At 45.7% G+C, this 20,077-nt stretch overlaps 2 protein-coding genes across 2 annotated transcripts; one reads left to right on the top strand and one right to left on the bottom strand.

Annotated features, from left to right (window-relative positions):
• Positions 1-198: 198 nt before the first annotated feature.
• On the top strand, positions 199-3,698 carry MAD2L1BP (MAD2L1 binding protein). Its single transcript, XM_052805273.1, has 2 exons — positions 199-628; positions 1,269-3,698. The coding sequence occupies exons 1-2, from the start codon at positions 224-226 to the stop codon at positions 1,797-1,799; spliced, it is 936 nt and encodes a 311-aa protein (XP_052661233.1). The 5' UTR covers positions 199-223; the 3' UTR covers positions 1,800-3,698.
• Positions 3,694-15,477, bottom strand: LOC128149818 (epoxide hydrolase 1-like). The gene is given in 11 exon segments (XM_052805264.1): positions 3,694-3,999; positions 4,965-5,090; positions 5,423-5,531; positions 8,938-9,152; positions 10,059-10,188; positions 10,543-10,773; positions 11,575-11,725; positions 11,728-11,760; positions 12,515-12,728; positions 13,650-13,673; positions 15,328-15,477. Coding segments are annotated over 11 exon segments (1,464 nt in total). The 5' UTR covers positions 15,357-15,477; the 3' UTR covers positions 3,694-3,797.
• Positions 15,478-20,077: the final 4,600 nt, after the last annotated feature.

Raw genomic sequence — 20,077 nt, 5'->3', positions numbered from 1 at the left:
TCGCGGTACCTCCCTCAGCGCGGCGGTCGTTAGCCCCACCGAGCATCCCAGCAACGGCCCCTGCACTTGCTCCCCGCGCGGCTGCCAAGCCCAGGGCAGGAGAAGCAGGTCTGCCTAGCCAGCCCGCCCCGCGCCCCAGGGCTGGACTGGGCTGCTCACGGGTCCTCCTCCTGCTGGGCCGGGGCGAGCCGCCGGGCGGAATCCCCGCTCCCCCTCACCAAACATGGCGCCCACACCGCCGGAAGCCGCACCGGTTGGGCGCTCCACTACTCCCATGATGCTCCGCGGCGGCAGCCATTCAAATCCCAGCCGGCCGCCTTCCGCTGCCCAGAAAATGGCGGCTCCTGGCGTTGCAGTGGTTCCTGTTCCTGCCCGAGCGACCTCTCCCACGTCCCCGCTCCTCATAGCTGAGGCGCCACCGGCCCTGGATCGTGGTGGCGGGATGAGGCCCCGGCGGAGCGGGCCGGTGGCGGCCTGCCCCTCGGTGTCCGTCGTGTTCCCGGGCGCTGTAAGCCGGGAGAGCTGCTGCCGCTTCGCCTGCGAGCTCCTCAAGCACGTCCTGTACCAGCGGCACCAGCTCCCGCTGCCCTACGAGCAGCTTGCCTATTTCTGCCGACGGGCGGCGCAGGTGAGGGGGCCATGGGGGCCCGGGGGGGGGGAGGTGGCCGACAGGGACCCCTGGGCCCAGGGGCGGCCGTGGTGCGGAGGCTGCGGCATTTGAGTTTTGCCTCTCGGCTAACTATTCTACCTCAGTAAATCGTATTTTAATATGTCAGCTGCTTCTAAAGGAAAGCGCTCCTTGTAGCTGTATCCTTAAATGTTAACACAATTTAAAAAAAAAAAAATAAAGCTTTAGGTTAGGTGGTTAAAGGTCTCAACAAGTTACTGTTTATCTTTTGTTGTCCTAGTTTCTCCTCAAAGCATGTTACTGTTTTGTTGCTCAAACCACTTGAAGAAAAGGTTTTTTTTTTATCTTAAGTGATTTTGAAGTGATAGCTGATCTTTAAAATACAAGGTTTCTAATTCTTGTGGGAATTCATCAGTAGTGTAATTCAGATTCAAACTGAGCAGCTATAAAGCAGCCCTATGTGTTCCTTTTAGATGTTCTGATTCTATATGTAGGTAGCTATATCTCTTAAAAGGAGCATAAAACTCTCTGAACCTTCCTTGACTTTCAGGGATGGGATAGGCCATGCTTTCCAAAGAGTGTATTAGGACTAATATGTCCAAATAATGAAATATACTAATCTCTTTGTTTTGTTTTCCAGGGTGGAGATGTGATTAAGAAGCCACCTTCCATGGACCTGGCAAGCAAGAAGTGCCAGCAGGTGCTGATGGAGCTGGAGGGAGTGCTCCAGCACTTGGAAGTAATGTTTAGTTTGACACTGGTTCCTCGGGTTCTTATTCTACTTGGAGGCAATGTCATGAGCCCCAAGGAGCTCTATGAGCTCAACTTGGAGGGTATCTGTGAGGGCAGTGCTGAGAAGAGCCTGGAAACTGCATCCTGTGTTCGCAAGCTCTTTCACTCACTCTTTGTTGCGGATGTCTTCAGTGAACTTAAGGCTCTCCCTGTCATGGGCACTGTTGTTATGCTCCAAGGACACCGCGATTGTGGTGTTGATTGGTTCCGGCCCAAGCTCAACTATAAAGTGCCAACCCGAGGGAGGAAACTAACTGTTAACTTGTCCTGTGATGGAGACATCAACATAAGTGCCTTGCCTCCTCAGCATATAACTTCTACTTGGGAGGACTATGTATGGTTTCAAGCACCCGTGACACTCAAAGGCTTTCATGAATGACCTGTGCTCTGTAGAACTTTAAAGGAATATTGAAAAACCTTTGGTGCTGCCTTAAGTGATAATAACTTTGTTAAATGTAACTGCATATTCTTATCTATCTGGACCTCTTCTCCAGGGCATCTACTGCCTTCCTGTAGCTCTACTGTATTAATCTGTCTTCATGTCCTGAATTGTTGAAAGCAAATACCCTTTAAGGCACGCTTGCCCACAGATACAGTGATTCTTTAGGGACTTGAGTTGTGGCACAGGAGACGAATTAGTCTGTTGGGAGTAAAACTTTCCTGCCATATACTTACTGAACTGGCAAATACTGGATACAGTGTTCTCTCTCCTGAGTTTTAATGCAGCCATTTCTCTGGTAATAATTACTACATTAGCTGATTGGGACTCTAGATAATGTATGTGATTATTAATACACTTGGCCTTTACTATAAAGGCCATAACCATTCTTACCTACCCTATTCCTGTAAAAGGAGACCTTTCCCTGCAGTCTGATCAGGCTTGAGTACTCAAGTGTTTGCCCATCTAATTGATAAAATGAGACTTCCCCGTAATGTAATTGCAGTTACTTAATAATCCAAAGAGTGGGACTTCTCAGTAATTGGGAGGTCTTGTCCCTGGCATGGTCTTGTACTGGTGATGAAAAGAGGTTGAGCAGTGCTGCGGAGGCAGGGAAGCACATCTTCCTGGTTTTTTTACTAACCTTTAGTCCAACAGCCCTGACAATCAGTTAGATGTACAGTTAAAATTAAGAGTAAGCAGTCTCTGCTCTAACCCTCTTCACAGGAAGTTAGGACTCCTGCCCAATACTCTAGTTTTTTCTCACTTAACAACAAAAAAGTTAGTTTCTTGGTTACTTTGTCTTGGAAATCTTAGAGTCTTAGAGTGTAAATGTTTCTGAAATGTGAAGAAGAGGTGCAGGGAGTGTGATGAAGTTCAGTGCTCTCTTTACCTGTCAAATTCCTGTTTCTAAGTCAGAATGTATTACTTGGAAGCAGAACTTGACCCTTTCTTCTGGCCTGGTGTCTAGTGCAGAATGGGACAGGGAGGGAGGGAGAGAAACCCTTAGAGCACAGTGTGTCAGAACTAGATACCTGCTGGAGTTACCTTCAGTTAGATGGGTATGTGTCTGTAATGTCATGAGCTTAATAGCTCTATCCCATCTGAAGAGGAACTCAAGCCTACTGGTAGCAAGGTTGCTTGCAGTTTCTTGCTAGCAAAAATTGCATGATGGGGTGGTAAAAATCCTTTAAAAGGAGGGTAAGGGTTGAGGTAACCCTCTACACTTGGTGCATATTTTAACTTTGACCTGTTGGAACAGAATGAGATTATAGAACTAAGAGAAAATTAAGTTGATATTTTTGAGCTTGGAGAACACTAGGAGTGCTGTCTCTGCCTTATTAACAAGTGTTTACAATGTGTAGTAACTGCTAAAGCTAGCTCTAGGGGAAAAACTGCTAGAATGAAGAAAGCTGCCTTATGTGCAGCTACCCACTTGAATATGTAATCGCAGGTCTCTTGAATGAAGTACAACTTGAATGTAGGAGTGTTTGTGCTCAGGAGATCAAAACCCTTAACACATCCACAAAAGCTGCTTGTAATGCGTATTTAAGAATGCTAGCACTCAAGTATTTAAAGAAGCTTTTGAACAGAAGCCTTAGTTCTGAGGAGCAAGGGGCCAGTTCCTTTCTACTCTTCTCCAGATGAGTGCAATGTTGCTGCATTAAGCTGCTTACATATTCTGTTACACTTGAACTGTGAATGCAGCAATGATATGGTGCTGGGAATGAAAGAAGTCAAGATGCTTTTTGTGTGTGTGCATGTCTTACGAAGAGCTTTAGAACTTGATTAATCAAGTTTAGTACTATAATCATTATCAAAATAAAATGCTGGCTTCTGTATGTGATTACATTGGACTTATTTAATCCCTCAAAGTAAAGGTTCTGCTGGTGGCAGAAAAACTTGCTTCCATTCTATGTATGTATCTGAACTGCAGGTTCACAGCTGTTCCACCTTTCTGACAAAGTGCATGATGTCTTGTGCCAGAAGCTTTGGCTCCTCAAAGGCAGCAAAATGCCCTCCACGTGGCATGTAAGAGTAAGTGATGATGTTCTTGAAGATATCCTTTGCCCAGACACGTGGTGTATGTACTAGCTCCTGAGGAAAAGCTGCAATCCATGTGGGAACATATACTCCAACCCTAGAAGACATTAGTTAACTGCATTCTTGAAATGTCCTGGGGAAAGTCTATAAAAACCTTCTGACTGTGGTAACTGCCACAGTCAACTGGAGAAGTTTCACCCCAGCAACCCATTTTGTGGTCTGTACTCTGCTGAAGAACTTCATTTGTATTTGGATATCCTTGAGTTTAAGAATGTTATACCCAAAGATGTGTGTAAAGTAGAGCCAACTTTGCACACAGTTCAATCTTGAAATGTTTCAGATTTTTAAGCTTACCGTGTTTTGTGATGCGTGGCAAGATGCCACACCTCTTTGTGAAAGTCAGAAGTGAGCTAGCTCATGTTTACTTTAGAATTTATGGTACCAGCATAACAAATGACTCTCGAGAGGAAAGGTAAACTGATTCAGTCTACAAAGAAAAAGACTTTCCTATTTGTTTGTATGATCAATCACTTGGAGAATTTTGCTCAGCAGTGTTTTCCTGGTCAGCCTCTCTTATTGTTATCTTAAAGCCAACAGCTGTTAGAAGGTGCTTGATTTCAAGTACTGCGCTCCAAATTGCTTCCCCAAGTTTGTGCTTAAGAGTTGTAGTTCTTAGTTTATCCACCAGTAAGCCATATCCTTCCTAATTCAATTTAAACTTGTCTCTTAGAAATGCTTATGATTTTCTGTTGATTTTTTGGTTGTTGGTTTTTTTTTTTTTTACTGAACAGAGCCGTAAGTATATAGATCTGTATTTCGAACACAAACAAGACTGAATATACTTTGATAAATCTTCTGCATTGTCTTGGCCACAAGCTACCTTGTGTGAATTATAGGTTCAAAAGAAAAGTGACCCTTAACTATATTTATCAACAGAAAATAAGAACTTGGATTTTTTTTTTAACTAGTTAATTTTGCTGTTGTAAGTGATCTAAATGTTTATACAGGCAAATGTGGTTCAATCTCATTTGCACATCTGTTTTGCACCTGCTGCTTCCTTACCTGGCATCAGCAGTTAGACCAGGGTCCTTGGAGATGTTCTCCTTGTAGAATTGCATTGAGGACACAATGGAGGATGTCACCCAATAAATCATCACATTGGTCAAAAGCTCATCAAGAGAGTACTTGCTGTTGAGAGAGAAAGATGAACAAGTTTCATCGGAAGCTGTTTCTCAATATGCTATATTGGACTCATGCCCTGAAGAGCAGTTGTTCCTCTTGTTCTCCACTTGTTTTCAAGCAGCAAATTAATTGGCACCCATGTGCCCAGAGCAAAACTGCCTGGTGCTGAAGCAGTAGTTTGCAGGCAGTCTGGTATAAGTTTAAACTACTACTTGTCATGTGTAGTCTTTCACCCTTAAAATTCAGCTTTGACTGGCCAGTTTTTTTAACTATCTCATTGGTTATCATCACTCATTCTTTTAATGACTCTTCTCATGGAAGAGCATCTGTTTTCTTACCTTTCCAAGCCTCCATCATCTTTATGCAGAAATGATTTATCTGTCCAGGTAGAGAATTTCTCCAAAATACATGCAGCAAGCCCCACAGGGGAGTCATTCAGTCCACAACCTAATTCAGGAGAAGAATGGGAGGGCTATTGCAGTTGCCTGACAGTGCAATACTTCAGTGGATTTTAAACTGGACTTTCATGAATTCTTCAGTTTTCTATGAGAATTCAGTAGAGAGTCTGTGTTTTACTAGCCCTGGTAATATTTTATTCTTGACAAATTCACCCCAATGGAATTCTGGCTGTAACTGACAGCACTACAAACCTGGGTAATTCCTATACAAAAGAAGCTAGGAGCTAAGAAAGTCCTGTTGGCTTCTTGGTAATGTGTGGCAGAAGGAGCAAATTCAGATGTAAAGGGACTGCAGTCTGAAAAGAAAATTCAGATTAACTATTTGAAAGCACTGTCCTGTTTAGGATGGATAACCAGGACCCTAGTTAACCTTTTTATCTAATTTAAACAGTGGAGTGTTGTGTATCTGTTATCTGTTCCTGCTGTTGAGGAATGCTAACAGACATTATAAACACAGCAGGTACACAGCATATTGTATCTGTGTTCTTACCTGTAAAACAGGGATAGGGATTACTTCAGCAGTGATAGAGGCTTGCCTTGGGAAAATTCCTGTACCATGCCCTAGGCTGTAGTTTTAAGCATACTCAGTATTGCCTGCTCTCAAGTGTATTTTAGTGTGACTTTAGCACTGAGTGACTTTGTAGAAGATGATGCACAACATGGTCTCAATTTAATAGTGGACATAGCTAATGCAAAGTAAGTTTGTGCATTGGCACAACAGTTTCCCTGCCCTGGCAGGCCTAGAGTGGTTTGCTACAGATTGAAGTAATGTAAATCATAGAATAGAATCATTTAGGTTGGAAAAGACCTTTAAGATCATTGAGTCCAACCATCATCCATGCCCACTAAACCATGTTCTGGAGTGCCTTGTCTACGTGCTTTTTGAATACCTCCAGGGATGGTGACTCAACCACTTCCCTGGGCAGTCTGTTCCAATACGTGACAACCCTCTCTACTGAGAGGGTAAGAAAGAAAAGAAAAAAGAAAAAAAAAAAAGAAATTTTTCCTAATATCCAACCTAAACCTCCCTTGCTGCAACTTGAGGCCATTTCCTCTCGTCCTATCTCCAGCCACCTGACAGAAGAGACCAGTGCCCACCTCACTACAACCCCCTTTCAGGTAGTTGTAGAGAGCGATAAGGTCTCCCCTCAGCCTCCTCTTCTCCAGACTAAACAACCCCAGTTCCCTCAGCTGCTCCTCATAAGACTTATGCTCCAGGCCCCTCACCAACTTGGTTGCCCTTCTCTGGACACGTTCCAGTACCTCAATGTCTTTCCTGTAGTGAGGGGCCCAAACTGAACACAGTACTCGAGGTGCGGCCTCACCAGTGCTGAGTACAGGGGAACAATCACCTCCCTGCTCCTGCTGGCCACACTATTTCTGATACAGGCCAGGATGCCATTGGCCTTCTTGGCCACCTGGGCAAATGCTTTGACAAGCAATGGTAGAGCAGGCTAAACTGTGCCAGCTAGCACATGACCTGCCTGGAGATAAACATTTTTGGGTCTGGAAGCTGCCTCTGAACCACTGTATTCAATGTCCATGGATTAGATACTCAGAAGCACCAGTCTTCTTTGCATCTTATTAGTCATTCAACCTGTACTGCATCTTAGGTACCACAACTTGTGGTGTGTGAAAATACTTTAGCTTTGCTTTAAACCTGTCTAATGAGAACTAAACTGATAATGGAGATATTTCTTGAGACTGAGTAGGGAATACATTTCTTTTCCCCTATTCATTTTCTACATTTCACAATTTTAGTGTGCTAGAATTCCCTGCTCTTCTTTTTCCAGGTTGAAGAGTCCTAGACTATGTACAGTGCTTGTACAGAAGCTGCTTGGTCACTTCAGTCTTCCTTTTCTGCCCTTCCTGTATTCTTCTGATTCTAAAATATATTGGTGAACAGGGGTGCAACAGATTCTGAATATCATGGATTTAATGCTTTGTCTTAGTCTCTTTTTGCTTTCTTTAAAAGTTTCTAAGATTCTCTTAAACTCTGAGCTGGCTGACATTTCAAAGCACTATCCATGAGTCATGGATTCTCTCAAACTAGAGCCCATTGTAATTTGCTTCCTCAACTTGCTTTGGACTTTGTTGACATCAATTTTTATTGGCCAGTTTAATCAACCAGTCACTTAAATGTTTTTGCAGCTCTCTACAGTTATCTTTAGGTTAAACCAAACCCTGGATAGCTGCTGAATTTTCACTTAACCATTAACTTTTATCTGTAGAGAAATTAGGATCATGTTAAAATGTGCAGGTGCCAGCACAGATTTTTGTCATACTCTCCATCCCCTGGAACTTGCTTACTTATTCCTATGCTTGGATTCTCATGTTAACTAGTTATTTTAATCCATTAACTTAATCCTTTTCTTAAGGCAATTTAATTTCTTCAAGAACATTGGGGGAGGAGCCTCAACAAAACTTTTTTGGAAATGAAATATGTTCCATTACTGGATCCACAGCTCTGATTCTGCCAGAGCTGATTTTTGAAGCATGATTTTCCTGTGATATTATCACCTGTAAATCAATTCTCCTCTTTAAAATAGTTCTGCTAGTTTTCTGATCAGAGACTGGACATACTGGTCTTCATTTTTCTGGGGCTACCTTCACTGTTTGGCTCTTAAAAAAACCCAAAACCCAAACCAAACCAAAAAACCAACCCCCCCTCCCCCCAACTCGGTATCTTGTTTGTCTCCTTCTACTTCTTTGGTATTGCTGTCAGTTCAAGTAACAGACTAAGCATTACTTGACATTTCAGTTTGTTTCTTCTTTTTCAGTGAATTGCCAGGATGCGCTGCTATTCATTCTACGGTCTCCACATCTGACACCAGTCTGAGACAGCTCCACTGTCTTTCCTGATGAGGGATTATTTCAATAAAGGGATACCTCATAATCCTTGCTAGTGGGGACTGATGCAAATAATTCATTTAACTTTTCTGAGATGGCCGTATCTTTCTTCAGACTCCTTATCTTCTGTTCCCCCTGACTATGTCAGGCTTCTGGCTTTTCAGGTGTTAGGGCTGTGTCTACCTTTCTGCAAGTTTCACATTGCACTTGCTTATGATATTTTTCTTGTTTTCACCTACATTTATTTCTAGAAGCTGCAATTTCACGACCCTGTGCTTTACTTTAAGAGGCTTTTTGCAAAGGGGTTCTTTCCCCAAGAGAAGTGGCATGCCATTTAAAAGACCTTGAAAAGTGGTATTTATAGTCCTCATCTTTTTTTAAGCTGTTCCTTTTAACTTCCTTTTACACAGTTCTTGTCCCCATGTCTTGCATTCAGTAACCAGAACTCATTGCTTCTCAAATATGGTTGGCCTTTGCTCAATTGTAAGTTTTTATATACTGTAAGCAGTTAGTACACAATGTTCATAGTGATATAGGTTCATTACCTGCAGTGTCTGGTTTGGTGGCTTGGATGTGTAAGTATCCAGACTCTCGCAGAAGTTCATATATATTCTTCTGAATGAAAGGGTACGTACGTTGAACATCTTCCCTAGTGAGGCCTACAAGCCATGGTACATAAGCTCCAAGCATCACAGAAATCATCCTTCTCAAACCTTGTCTGCTGATGAAGACAAGATTCAGATGAAGCCCTTTCACAGATCTAAAATGAAGTTAATGAACAGAAGGTTAAATCAAGCAATTTTCTACAAATTTTCTAGAAAATAAGTCTGACGAGCTGTGATAGAAGCATTTCACTGAGCCAAATACATGAAGTCCTTCAGGTTCATCATGATTCAAAAAAAAAAAAAAAATTATGGGAGTTAGAAATGGTACAGCTGGTGCCATCTCCATCCAGCTGTGCCACTGGTATGAAGTTAGCTTTAGGTACTCAGTTTCTGGATGTGGCATATCCATGCTGGTAGCTCTGGCTGTTGATCTTGTGTTGTTCTGTGCTGTAGGGAACAGGCTGTGTTGGGTATTTTCTGAAAAGATTGAGTAGATCACATGTGGCCACAGTGCTCTGCACGCTGTGAAGCACAACTTTAATTGGGAACAGTGAGCTGCTCAGCCTGCAATCTAACGGCTTTAAGAGCTTTCCCACTTTATGTTGTCTGACTTAAGTGTGGCTGTGGTGCCCACTTCTCATTAAATGCTAAACAATGAGCTGTGGTGCCATCTTCTAAGGAAGGTATTGTGTTTCTTTTCCAATCAGTCTCAACTCTGCATTTTAGATAGGGAAGTCCTATACTTCATGGTACTGTTCAGCTGCTGAAAGGCTGAGATCCTTCCTCCTTTTCTCCCTGCTGATTTTAAATTTATCTCTTTCCTGATTTAGAATGATGATCTGTCTCCTTGACATCTCAAATCAAAATGCAGCAGAGTTTACTTCCACAGCTAGTGAAAGAGAAGCCAAACAGCACTGAAATTTAGAAAGCATGAGAACTGTGCCAATATCAATGCAAAGCATATGAATACAACTGAATGCACAGGGGTGCAGACCATGGTGCCAGAAGGTAGGGTAAGAACTGGAGGCAGCTTTTTTGCACTTATTCCCTTTGCTACTCACTGTGGCAGCATCTGGGCCATGTTTGTGGTAATACGAGATCCCCAGTCTCCTCCCTGTAGGTAGTATTCCTTGAAGCCCAATCTGTTCATCAATTTATGAAATATCCGAGCAGTTGCTATGGTGTCAAAGCCTGTAGGTAGAGAGAAACACAGGAGACCTGTTTGTCCTAGCGTTCATCCCCTGGCCAAAGGTCATGGTGTGACAGAAGCACGTGAGTATGCTGCTGTGTGAAGGCACAGTGTGCTATGCTGCTCTGCCTCACTCCTTGGCAATAAAGTGAACACAAGATGATAGAAATTCAGTGGAAAGTGGAGAAAGTGGAAAGAAGACCTGGCTTCCAGCTACCATTGCCTTCTGGATCTCCACAGCCAGCCCCAGAGCCAAGCACCTGCAGTCACAAACCGCAGTGCCCAGGGAGCCCGGGGATGGCTGAGGTGTTACTCCAAAAACCTTGCAATTCCAACAGAGCCTTTTCATTGCTTACCTTTCTGGTGTGGTGCCTCCGAGAAACCATAGCCTGGGATAGATGGGCAAATGACCTCAAACACCACGTCACCCTCATTCAGGCTGTGCCTGGCTGGCTCCGTGAGCAGAGGGGTGATCTTGTAGAACTCGTAGAAGGAGCCAGGCCAGCCATGGACCATCAGCAGAGGTTGAACAGCTCGACCATGAGGGACGTAGGAGGGCTTCACGTGGATAAAATGGATATCGATCCCTGCCACACATCCAAGACACATAAATTAAAGCTCTGGTTCCATCACAGTTTCTGCTCTGGACTCTGAAGAAGGAGGGTAGCAAAATTGTAATTAGCATTTGCAGCAGAAGTTACACAATCAACCAACCCATGGCAAGAAGATGCCTAGGTGAAAGGGGATGCCTGGTATTGTACCTATGTCTCATCTTTTACATACAGACAGAGGTATTGATCCCAGCCCCAGATATTGGGGTCATAGGAGACTGAGCATCCATCTTCTGAAAAACTGGTGTCACAGTATATAAGTAGAGCTGCACTTAAATGAATAGCATAATGCAGGTAAGATGCATGCAAAAACATGACAAAATTACAAAATACGTGAGTGATAAAAAGAGAAACAGGAAAAAATAAGTGCAAGATAGAAATTTAACCTGCAGATCACTTACCTAAAGTCTGGCTAACTTCACCTGGCTAAACTGCATGGTGGTGGTGGATATTCTAGCCTCAGATTCTGGGTAAATTTTGCAATTTTCAAAGGTGGCTTCAAGCCACCTTCAATAGCAGAAGAAAACCTCATCATTAGTTAGCACAGGTTCAGAGCCAGATGAAGCCCATCTAAAGCAGACCTAATCTTATTGCCACTGTGTAATGGTCTTAATCTATAGAAGATTATTAATAATATAGCCTCTATTAATGATATTTCACTCATATCACTAAGCTGTTATGCATACTGCTGTCTTAAATATTGTAACCTCTTAAATTGCCCCCTTCTCTCTATGTGTTTCAAAGTGAGACCTGCTCAAGCCACAGAGACCCCCTCACCTTCAATGGTGGTTTGGAAGTGGGCATATTTGTTCAGGACTTCCACTTGCTTGCACCAGTCGAACTGGTTCCTCCAGTAGGCCACCACCTTCTGCAGGTAGCTGGAGTTGAAGCCATAGTGGAAGGCGGCTCCTTCCAGGTGCGGTGCGGTGCGGTGCGGGCCTGCTCCAGGCGGCGGTGCAGGTCCTGTGGAGGGGAGCCTTTCTTGTGATGTTGGCCAGCCACCTGCACGTGCCCTGCACCAGGGTGGGCACAGATGGGCTCTCCTGCCTCCACTGGCTTTTGTATCACTCTCTGGGACACCACGAGCCCTTCTGAAGCAGTGCCATACTCTGTATGAGCTCCTGAATCATTTATTTGGGGAATATATTTTTCTACAGGTTACCAGTTACCCTAGGGCACCCAGGAGTACCAGGTCCTACTCTTGCCTTGCTGCTAACTCGCTTTAGGGTTTTTGGCACTAGGAGCTTGCCAGCACTGCTGGCTGGTAGAAGGATAAGAAGCTCAGCCTGAGCTGCTGACTGCTAGTTGGCCAGATAATTAGGGACAGGCATGTCCTTCCCTCTGTGGAAGCCCCTCAGTCCTGCCCCACCAGTGCCACTGCTGTCCTGATGCCCTCCCACCCCACTCCACCATTCACAGACCCACTGTCAAAGTCTGCTGCTCAAAGTGTGGCCTTCCCGCAGGAGCAGCCCCAGGTTGCATGGAGGGTCTGTGGTCTCAGAAAGTCTTTATGGGACATTGCAATGAATCTGAGCTCAATTCCCATTCATAAAGGGTGGTAAGCCAGAGCATCATCCAACAGGGCTACATGGCTGCACTGGCACATATAAGTGCACTGCTGTCACCCCCAAGACATCACCTCAAAGCAGGAAGGTGGGTGATGGACTGGTTCCACCTTGCAGCTTTCTGCCCCTCCTTACATCCCAGCCACTGGTACCTCGATTTCTTTGTCAGATGTTTCAATCTTGAAGGGACGGATACTTTCATCTTCTTTCCCTTTTAGGGCTCTTTCACCTGAGCCCCACCATCCATCGCCCATTTCAATAGTCTTGATCTTTTGTCTAGACCTCATCCAGTAAACCAGCATCCCTCCAAACCCCAGGGCAGCCACAGGGGCCAGGACTGCATTCTTCTGAGAATATTCAAAAGACCTAGGGAGGCATAAAATTGTGTTCAGCAACAGAAGTGTCAAGGGTAAAGGGACTACGTTGAGGCTTGTATTCACATCGGTTGGGCCTGAGCAGTAACAAATGCCTACAAATCCCACAGAGTCAGCAGGGGCTGGGGTTTCTGTTACTGAAGATCACAGGCAAGATTTGGGGCAGGGTTATATCTGCCAGTGCTTCTTAGGGTCCTGAAGTCCTTGCTGATCAGGACTTGCTGATCACAAGGCTTCCTTGTCCCTCTCCTTATGAACGAGGGTGCCCTGGGGGACAAGGGTTAACAGGATATGGGCCAATCTATTTTAAGGCAGGTACTGAAGTGAATAGGATAGTAGCAGCTGGACTTTTCCAGGAATAAAAACTGCACAGACAGAATGGACTGATGAGCAGGAGCAGAGACAAGGGTCTTCAGCTGCCGAAGAGAGCTGGATGTGCAGGATGTATCCCTCTTGGCAGTGCTTTATACATAGCTCCCCTACAGATTCAATCATCTTTTAGGGCAACACTGGCCCTCCACCATAGCTTTCCATGGGTAAGGGTCTCAGCTTGTCTGTCTGGTGCCCCTGTTTGTGTACCAGACAGCAAGGTTTTGGACTTTCTTGAGGTGTGAGAGCTAAGTCACCAGAGTTTGTTTTAACAGACATGCAGCATGTTTCAAAACCATTCAAATGCTTGAGCAATGAGTCCTAAATGTAGTGTACATTCCTGTCCCTCTGACCTGTGCATCAAGCTCTCCAGCTTTCCTTGGGGATTATTAGAGGGGTCTGGGGCTATTGCAGGGGGCTGCAAGGGGACTGTGAATGAAGGTTTTGTTGTTGTCATACAGGGTAGGGAAGGGACTATGTTGTGCCCCAACCAGGGTGCTAATAAAAAGTGGAGGCCTCAGCACAGAGCAGCTATTTTACTCACCTGATATGGGACAAGATGCACTCCCTACAAAAGGGGGGAAAAAAAAAAATCATCCTTATAGTCTGATAGCGTTGTCTGAATGGTACCAACCCTTGGGGATGGTGCAACATCACCTGCCAACACCATTTACTGCCCAGCCATGGGATCACAAGATGTTTGGCCTCCCAGCAACATCTGCCATTATTTTTCCTACTTTTTGGATGGGACAGAAAGAGAGGAGTTCAGAGCACTGCCTCTGCACAGAGAGACAGTGTTTCTGGGCTGTGTTTTAGCTGGAAAGTTTGTTGCTATATTATTCCCTCCTTCAGCACAATTAAGATAAAAGGCACTAAACAACTGGGTAAGTGTCCTTGCATGTCCTTTCATCCTATGAGTGGCTGTGCTACTTCAGCCAAGAAAATAGTTTACTTTGACTGCTGTGTAGCAATAGGTGCACAGCCTTGGCAGGGGACTTTCAGGCTCAAAGGTTATTCTGCTCCTAGCCACGTGGTACTCATTGTGCTGCAGGGCTGGCACAAAGAGAGGCTTGTGGGACATTTCTCTGTTCAGAGTTCCATGAGCTGCTATACCTTTGCTCCTTCTAACTCCTCCTGACTGGATACCAAGCTTTTAGGTCTCATCTGCATGACAGAAAAAGAGGACATCCTCCTTGGTTGTCTTTCAGCCTGGTAGATTCTCTTGCAAGAAAAGTACAATCTAAAATCTAGCAAAATGAGAAGCGAGAAGAGAAAGTCTTTTTATCATAAAATCATAGAATCGTTTAGGTTGGAAAAGACCTTCAAGATCATCAGGTCCAACCATCAACCATGCCCACTAAACCATGTCCTGAAGTGTCTTGTCTACACACTTTTTGAATACCTCCAGGGATGATGACTCAAACACTTCCCTGGGCAGTCTGTTCCAATACCTGACAATCCTTTCAGTAAAGAAATTTTTCCTAATATCCAATCTAAACCTCCCCCGCAACTTGAGGCCATTTCCTCTCATCCTATCACCAGCCACCTGACAGAAGAGACCAGCACCCACCTCACTACAACCTCCTTTCAGGTAGTTGTAGTGAGTGATAAGGTCTCCCCTCAGCCTCCTCTTCCTCAGCACTCTGCGTTATGGAAGGCAGCTAGATTAGGGAGCTGTTTGCAGTCATAATTATGACACTTTAAGACAAAAAAAAAGAAAAAAAGGACATGACACTCCATGAAAAACCAAGTCCACTCGCCAAGTCGCCAAGGCAGTTTGGTAACAATCTCTAAGACAGCCTATGTGTGATTTTTAAGGAGGTATCTCCTTAAACCGCTCCCAGACAAGGAAGAAGAGGGCTCCTAAGAGCCAACAGTGACAGCCTCCACCTCCCTGGAGGCTGACCAGCTTATGCAACAGTTAATAATATCCCTCTGCACTTTACATCCCGGAGTTTAGTGAGTCAGAGGCATGAAACCAGTTATCATGGCAATAGCACAAACTTGGCACTGCTAACAAAGAAAGCATGTCCCAGAAGCAGCTCTGAGTGACACAAAACAAGGCTCAGCCTAATAAAACCTCGTCCCCACTGATGCTCAGGAGAACTCAGCTGCATGCTCCCACCCTCCAATGGCCTGGTGACCCCACAGGGGCTTTCTCCCACCCCAACCCCAGGGACCCCTGTTTGGAGTCCCTCCTCTGCACGCCAAGGACTTCTCACCAGGCATTTGGAAGGATCTCCTGCCACATGTCTGCTCCTCCTCGCCTGGCCACTGCTCTGAGTGAAGCAACTCAGGTGTCTCCTCTGATGGCTTTGTCTTCTGCAGTGACACTCTCTCAGTGACAATGCAAGCTACATCATCCATTAGTGCCACCTATTGCCTAAGTGTGCAATTGCAAATTAAGTTCAACAGAGGCAAATGTAAAGTCCCGCACGGGGAGGGAATAGCCCTGTGCACCAGCACAGGCTGGATGCCAAATGCATGGAAAGCAACTCTGCGGAGACTGGCCTGAGGTCCTCAGCTGACCCTGTGTCAACAAAGTGTCCTTGCAGCAAAGGCCAGCTGCGTACAGGGCTATATAGCAAGCATGTTAGCCAGCAGGCTGAGTGAAATGATCCTTCACTCTCTTCAGCCCACATCTGGAGTGCCATGTCCAGTTCTGGCCTTGCTGGTAGAGGAAAGACTGGAGTGGGCTAGGGCCACCAGGCTGCCAGGGGGCTGTAGCATGTGGCATATGAGGAGAGAGAGAGAGAGAGAGACCTGGGCTTGTTCAGCCTGGAGAAGAGAAGGCAAAGGGTGGAGTCTTAGCACTGTCTACAGCTATCTAGTGGAGAGCGTAGGAAAAATGGACCCAGACTCATCTTGGAGGAGCAACAGTTGAATGACAAAAGGCAATGGACACAAATGGCAACAAGGGAAATTCTGGTTAGGTATGAGGAGAAATTATTTCACCATGGAGGTATTCAGACACTGGGACAGGGGCCCAGAGAGGATGTGGGATCTCCATCCTTGGAAGCATTCAAAATTTGACAGGAACACTGCACTGAGCAACCTGACCTACCTGAACCTGCTCTGAGCAAGAGTTGGCATGAGCTGACCTCCAGGTGTCCTGTCCGACCTGTGTATCACATCGCTCTGTTCCATGTGCACCTGTGATTTGCAGCAGCCAAAACAAAAAGGAAAAGTTAAATTTTCATTTTTCACAGAAATCAGTGTGTATTGGCTTTGTGTGGCAAGGTTTTGGTAGCGGGGGGGGGGGGGGTTACAGGGGTGGCTTCTGTAAGAAGCTGCTGGAAGCTTCCCCTGTGTTTGAGAAAAGCCTATACCAGCTGGCTCTAAGATGGACCCGCCGCCGGCCAAGGCTGAGCCAATCAGCGATAGTGGTAACGCCTCTGTGATAACATTTTTAAGAAGGAAAAAAGTTGGGACGGAGGTATTTGGCAGCCAGAGAGAGGAGTGAGAACATGTAAGAGAAAAAACTCTGCGGACACCAAGGTCAGTGAAGAAGGAGGGGGAGGAGGTGCTCCAGGCGCCGGAGCAGAGATTCCCCTGCAGCCCGTGGTGAAGACCATGGTGAGGCAGGCTGTTCCCCTGCAGTCCATGGAGGTCCACGGTGGAGCAGATATCCACCTGCAGCCCATGGAGGACCCCACGCCGGAGCAGGTGGGTTCCTGAAGGAGGCTGTGACCCCGTGGGAGCCCCGCGCTGGAGCAGGCTCCTGGCAGGACCTGCGGATCTGTGGAGAGAGGAGCCCACGGAGCAGGTTTTCTGGCAGGACTTGTGACCCCGTGGGGGGCCCACGCTGGAGCAGTCTGTGCCTGAAGGACTGCACACCGTGGAAAGGACCCATGCTGGAGCAGTTTGTGAAGAACTGCAGCCTGTGGGAAGGACCCACGTTGGAGAAGTTCGTGGAGGACTGTCTCCCGTGGGTGGGACCCCACGCTGGAGCAGTTTGTGAAGAACTGCAGCCTGTGGGAAGGACCCACGTTGGAGAAGTTCGTGGAGGACTGTCTCCCGTGGGTGGGACCCCACGCTGGAGCAGGGGAAGAGTGTGATGAGTCCTGCCCCTGAGGAGGATGAAGCGGCAGAAAATAACGTGTGATGAACTGACCGTAAACCCCATCCCCGTCCCCCTGTGCCGCTGGGGGGGGTTGGTAGAGAATCCGGGAGTGAAGCTGTGCCCGGGAAGAAGGGAGGGGTGGAGGGAAGGTGTTCTGAGATTTGGTTTTATTTCTCATTACCCTACTCCGGTTGATTTGTAATAAATCGAGTTAATTTTCCCCAAACTGAGTCTGTTTTGCCTGTGACGGTACTTGGTGAGATCTCTCCTGTCCTTATCTCGACCCACAAGCTTTTTGTTATATTTTCTCTCCCCTGTCCAGCTGAGAAGGAGGGGGAGTGATAGAACGGCTCTGGTGGGCACCTGGCGTCCAGCCAGGGTTAACCCATCACACAGTGTTTTGTTTTAGCTCAGGGAATTAGATCTCATTTTCCTCATGGTCGGTAAAATCTTACTGGATAAAGGCTTCTCCTTCCTAAATTGTTGCAGTGTCCTTGCTGTGCTTCACCCCAGGAATAGCTACATTTTCCTGTCAGAGGAAATGATTCCTATCTCCATGCAATGCTCAAAGTGAAGTACCATCACCAGTGAGCTCTGTGATGATTAGGTCTCACACTCTTGTGAATTCATAAGCAGCCACCTCACCATGAAAAAGAGCCATCAAGAAGAAAAGCTTGTAAATCCTTCATCTGGTCGAAGTTCAATTTATTGCTACACCATAGATATTTATGTTTATGTCCGCCTGGGATTACTTAGCTTTAAGGTTCTATTTCCCAAACAAAACCAGCTCTCTTGAGGCCTCTTGGAAGATGGTATCCCTGATTGCAGAGGGACTAGACTCAGAAGACTAGAGAATTATTAGCAACAAGAGGAAAGAATTACAACCCATGTGGAAGGTAGCTGATGACCCCATAAGGTGCCAGGTTGAGGTACAACAGGCTGTGATGTCTCCAGGAGACAAAAGAGACCTCAGGAAAATTCTATTTCTTACTTAGCACTAGGAAAAAGCATAAAGGCTGGTGGAGGAAGGTCTGGCTTAAACATGTGAGAGTGAAATTATCTATACCAGGAATGTGGGAAAAGAGCCAGCAGAGCTAGTTAAAGCTGCAGAGAAAAGATACAAGTTGCTGCTTTGTCTGAAAGATTTGGGAGAATCGCAATGGCTTTTGCTTAAGATACAAGGGGACACACCAAGGCCATTAATACCCTAGGGCTAAAAGACAACCACCCCCCACTGATAAATCTGAAACAGCTGAGACGCCAAGATCCTGTCTACTGAAATGCAGGGTATGTGCAGGAGTTTTGTGTGAGTGCTGGTGGGCAGAGATCAAAGGGTCCCAGATGAAATCCAGCCCTGGGATGCTGCTGCAGCTTGTCCATGGAAAATGAGATTTTTTTTCCCCTCTTACAACCTCTAGTGGCCAAAATGCACAAATCCAGGCAGAACCTGCTTGCTGGAGTCAGCAAGGCTGCCTCCCACGAAATTTTGGTGCATATCCCATAAATGGAAAGGGGAATCCCACATGAAATGACCCGCAAAAGTGTTTCAGAGCATCTCCCTGCACTGGGGCAGGATCCCTTAATCCTTAATGACAGATGTCTTAGCAAACCCATTTTTAAAAAGCCTCCTTGGAGCACTATTAGAAAGTTTTCTGCCTCTGTCCCAGTGCTGTGATTTTGCTGGTTCAGCTGCTACTCTGGCATGGGGCGGGGGGTGGCAGAGAGAGAGAATAACATTTGATATACTGTATCTCACTATTGCATCTCCATCTAAACTTTCAATTGCTGCCATTCTGCAGTCCCTTTACGACTGGCATCATTTCATAAAGGGATTTCATATGTTTCCATTGCACAAATCACATACTAACAGAAAGCTTGTTTCCTATGTTTTTCTCTTGCTCTTGTCACTGACCTGTAGGATCACCCCTGCAGCAATGACAGAAAATGCGCACACGGAAATGTTACCGTAATGTATTTTTCCAGCTGGTTTAGCAGCTGGACACAAACAGGAGGAGCCAAACACAACAAAACCTGCCAGCTCTCCCAAACCCATTCACTAATGCTGGTGTAGTGTGACCTGCTGCTGGAGAAAGCACCCAAAGGCCAAGCAGCAGTTCTGCAAATACTGGGTGCCTTCTAGTGAGAAAGAGGAGCTCACAGTACGTGTAATAGCACTTTTTTTACTATTTGGGCTTCCTTTCTATTTTGGACTTTCTGTTTTTCTCATTGCCAATTGCATACAATCATAATCCAACCTCATAAATACTATTAATACTGAAACCTGAGACACAGGGAGGAACACTGGTGACTTCTGGTTATGAAATTAGCTAATGGACAGGGGTAAGAGTGGAGCACAAAAGTTTTGAACATAGCTTTTTTATAGCTTGAGATGCTGTGGCAACTTTGAAATGATTATTCTGACCTTTAGAGCCATTGCAAGGCCCTCACTGGGATTTATGGCCCCAGCTGTAATGCGCTGCCCTTCATCTTACAATGTGAAGGCTTTGCTGCATAATTTTCCTTTTGCATGCACAAAATCAGGTTCACTGTCTTAAGAATATTACTGGAGAGCAAATGGTGCTTAGTAACAGGGGATCTTTACGAATACAGTCTCCTGACTTACACCAGGAACCAGCTCTCTCCTTTTTATCTGGTCAGTGGCCACTACCAGTGAGCTGCTGGCCAGTGATGTTGCAGGGCAGTGCAATATCTGGAAGCTTCAGATCTCCCCTGTGCTCCTCCGGGCTCCCACAACCCTGCTTGCCTCATGGTATCACTCCATCTTTCAACTTCACCTTCTTCCTTTGCTTTTAAGGAAGATCCTTAAGGCTGATGAGGCTTTCCTTTGCTTCACTGGATTTTTGCTCCTACAGGCCAAAGATACTGAATGCTGTATCTCCCTGCATGAC

The sequence above is a fragment of the Harpia harpyja genome, chromosome 13, assembly GCF_026419915.1.
Source record: "Harpia harpyja isolate bHarHar1 chromosome 13, bHarHar1 primary haplotype, whole genome shotgun sequence".
Classification (NCBI taxonomy): Eukaryota; Metazoa; Chordata; class Aves; order Accipitriformes; family Accipitridae; genus Harpia; species Harpia harpyja.
This window is presented reverse-complemented; position numbering and strand designations above follow the sequence as displayed.

Coding starts and splice junctions, on each gene's coding strand:
- MAD2L1BP (XM_052805273.1), top strand. CDS start 224: ATGGCGCCCACACCGCCGGAAGCCGCACCGGTTGGGCGCTCCACTACT. Junction 629..1,268: donor TCTGCCGACGGGCGGCGCAG/GTGAGGGGGCCA, acceptor TTTGTTTTCCAG/GGTGGAGATGTGATTAAGAA.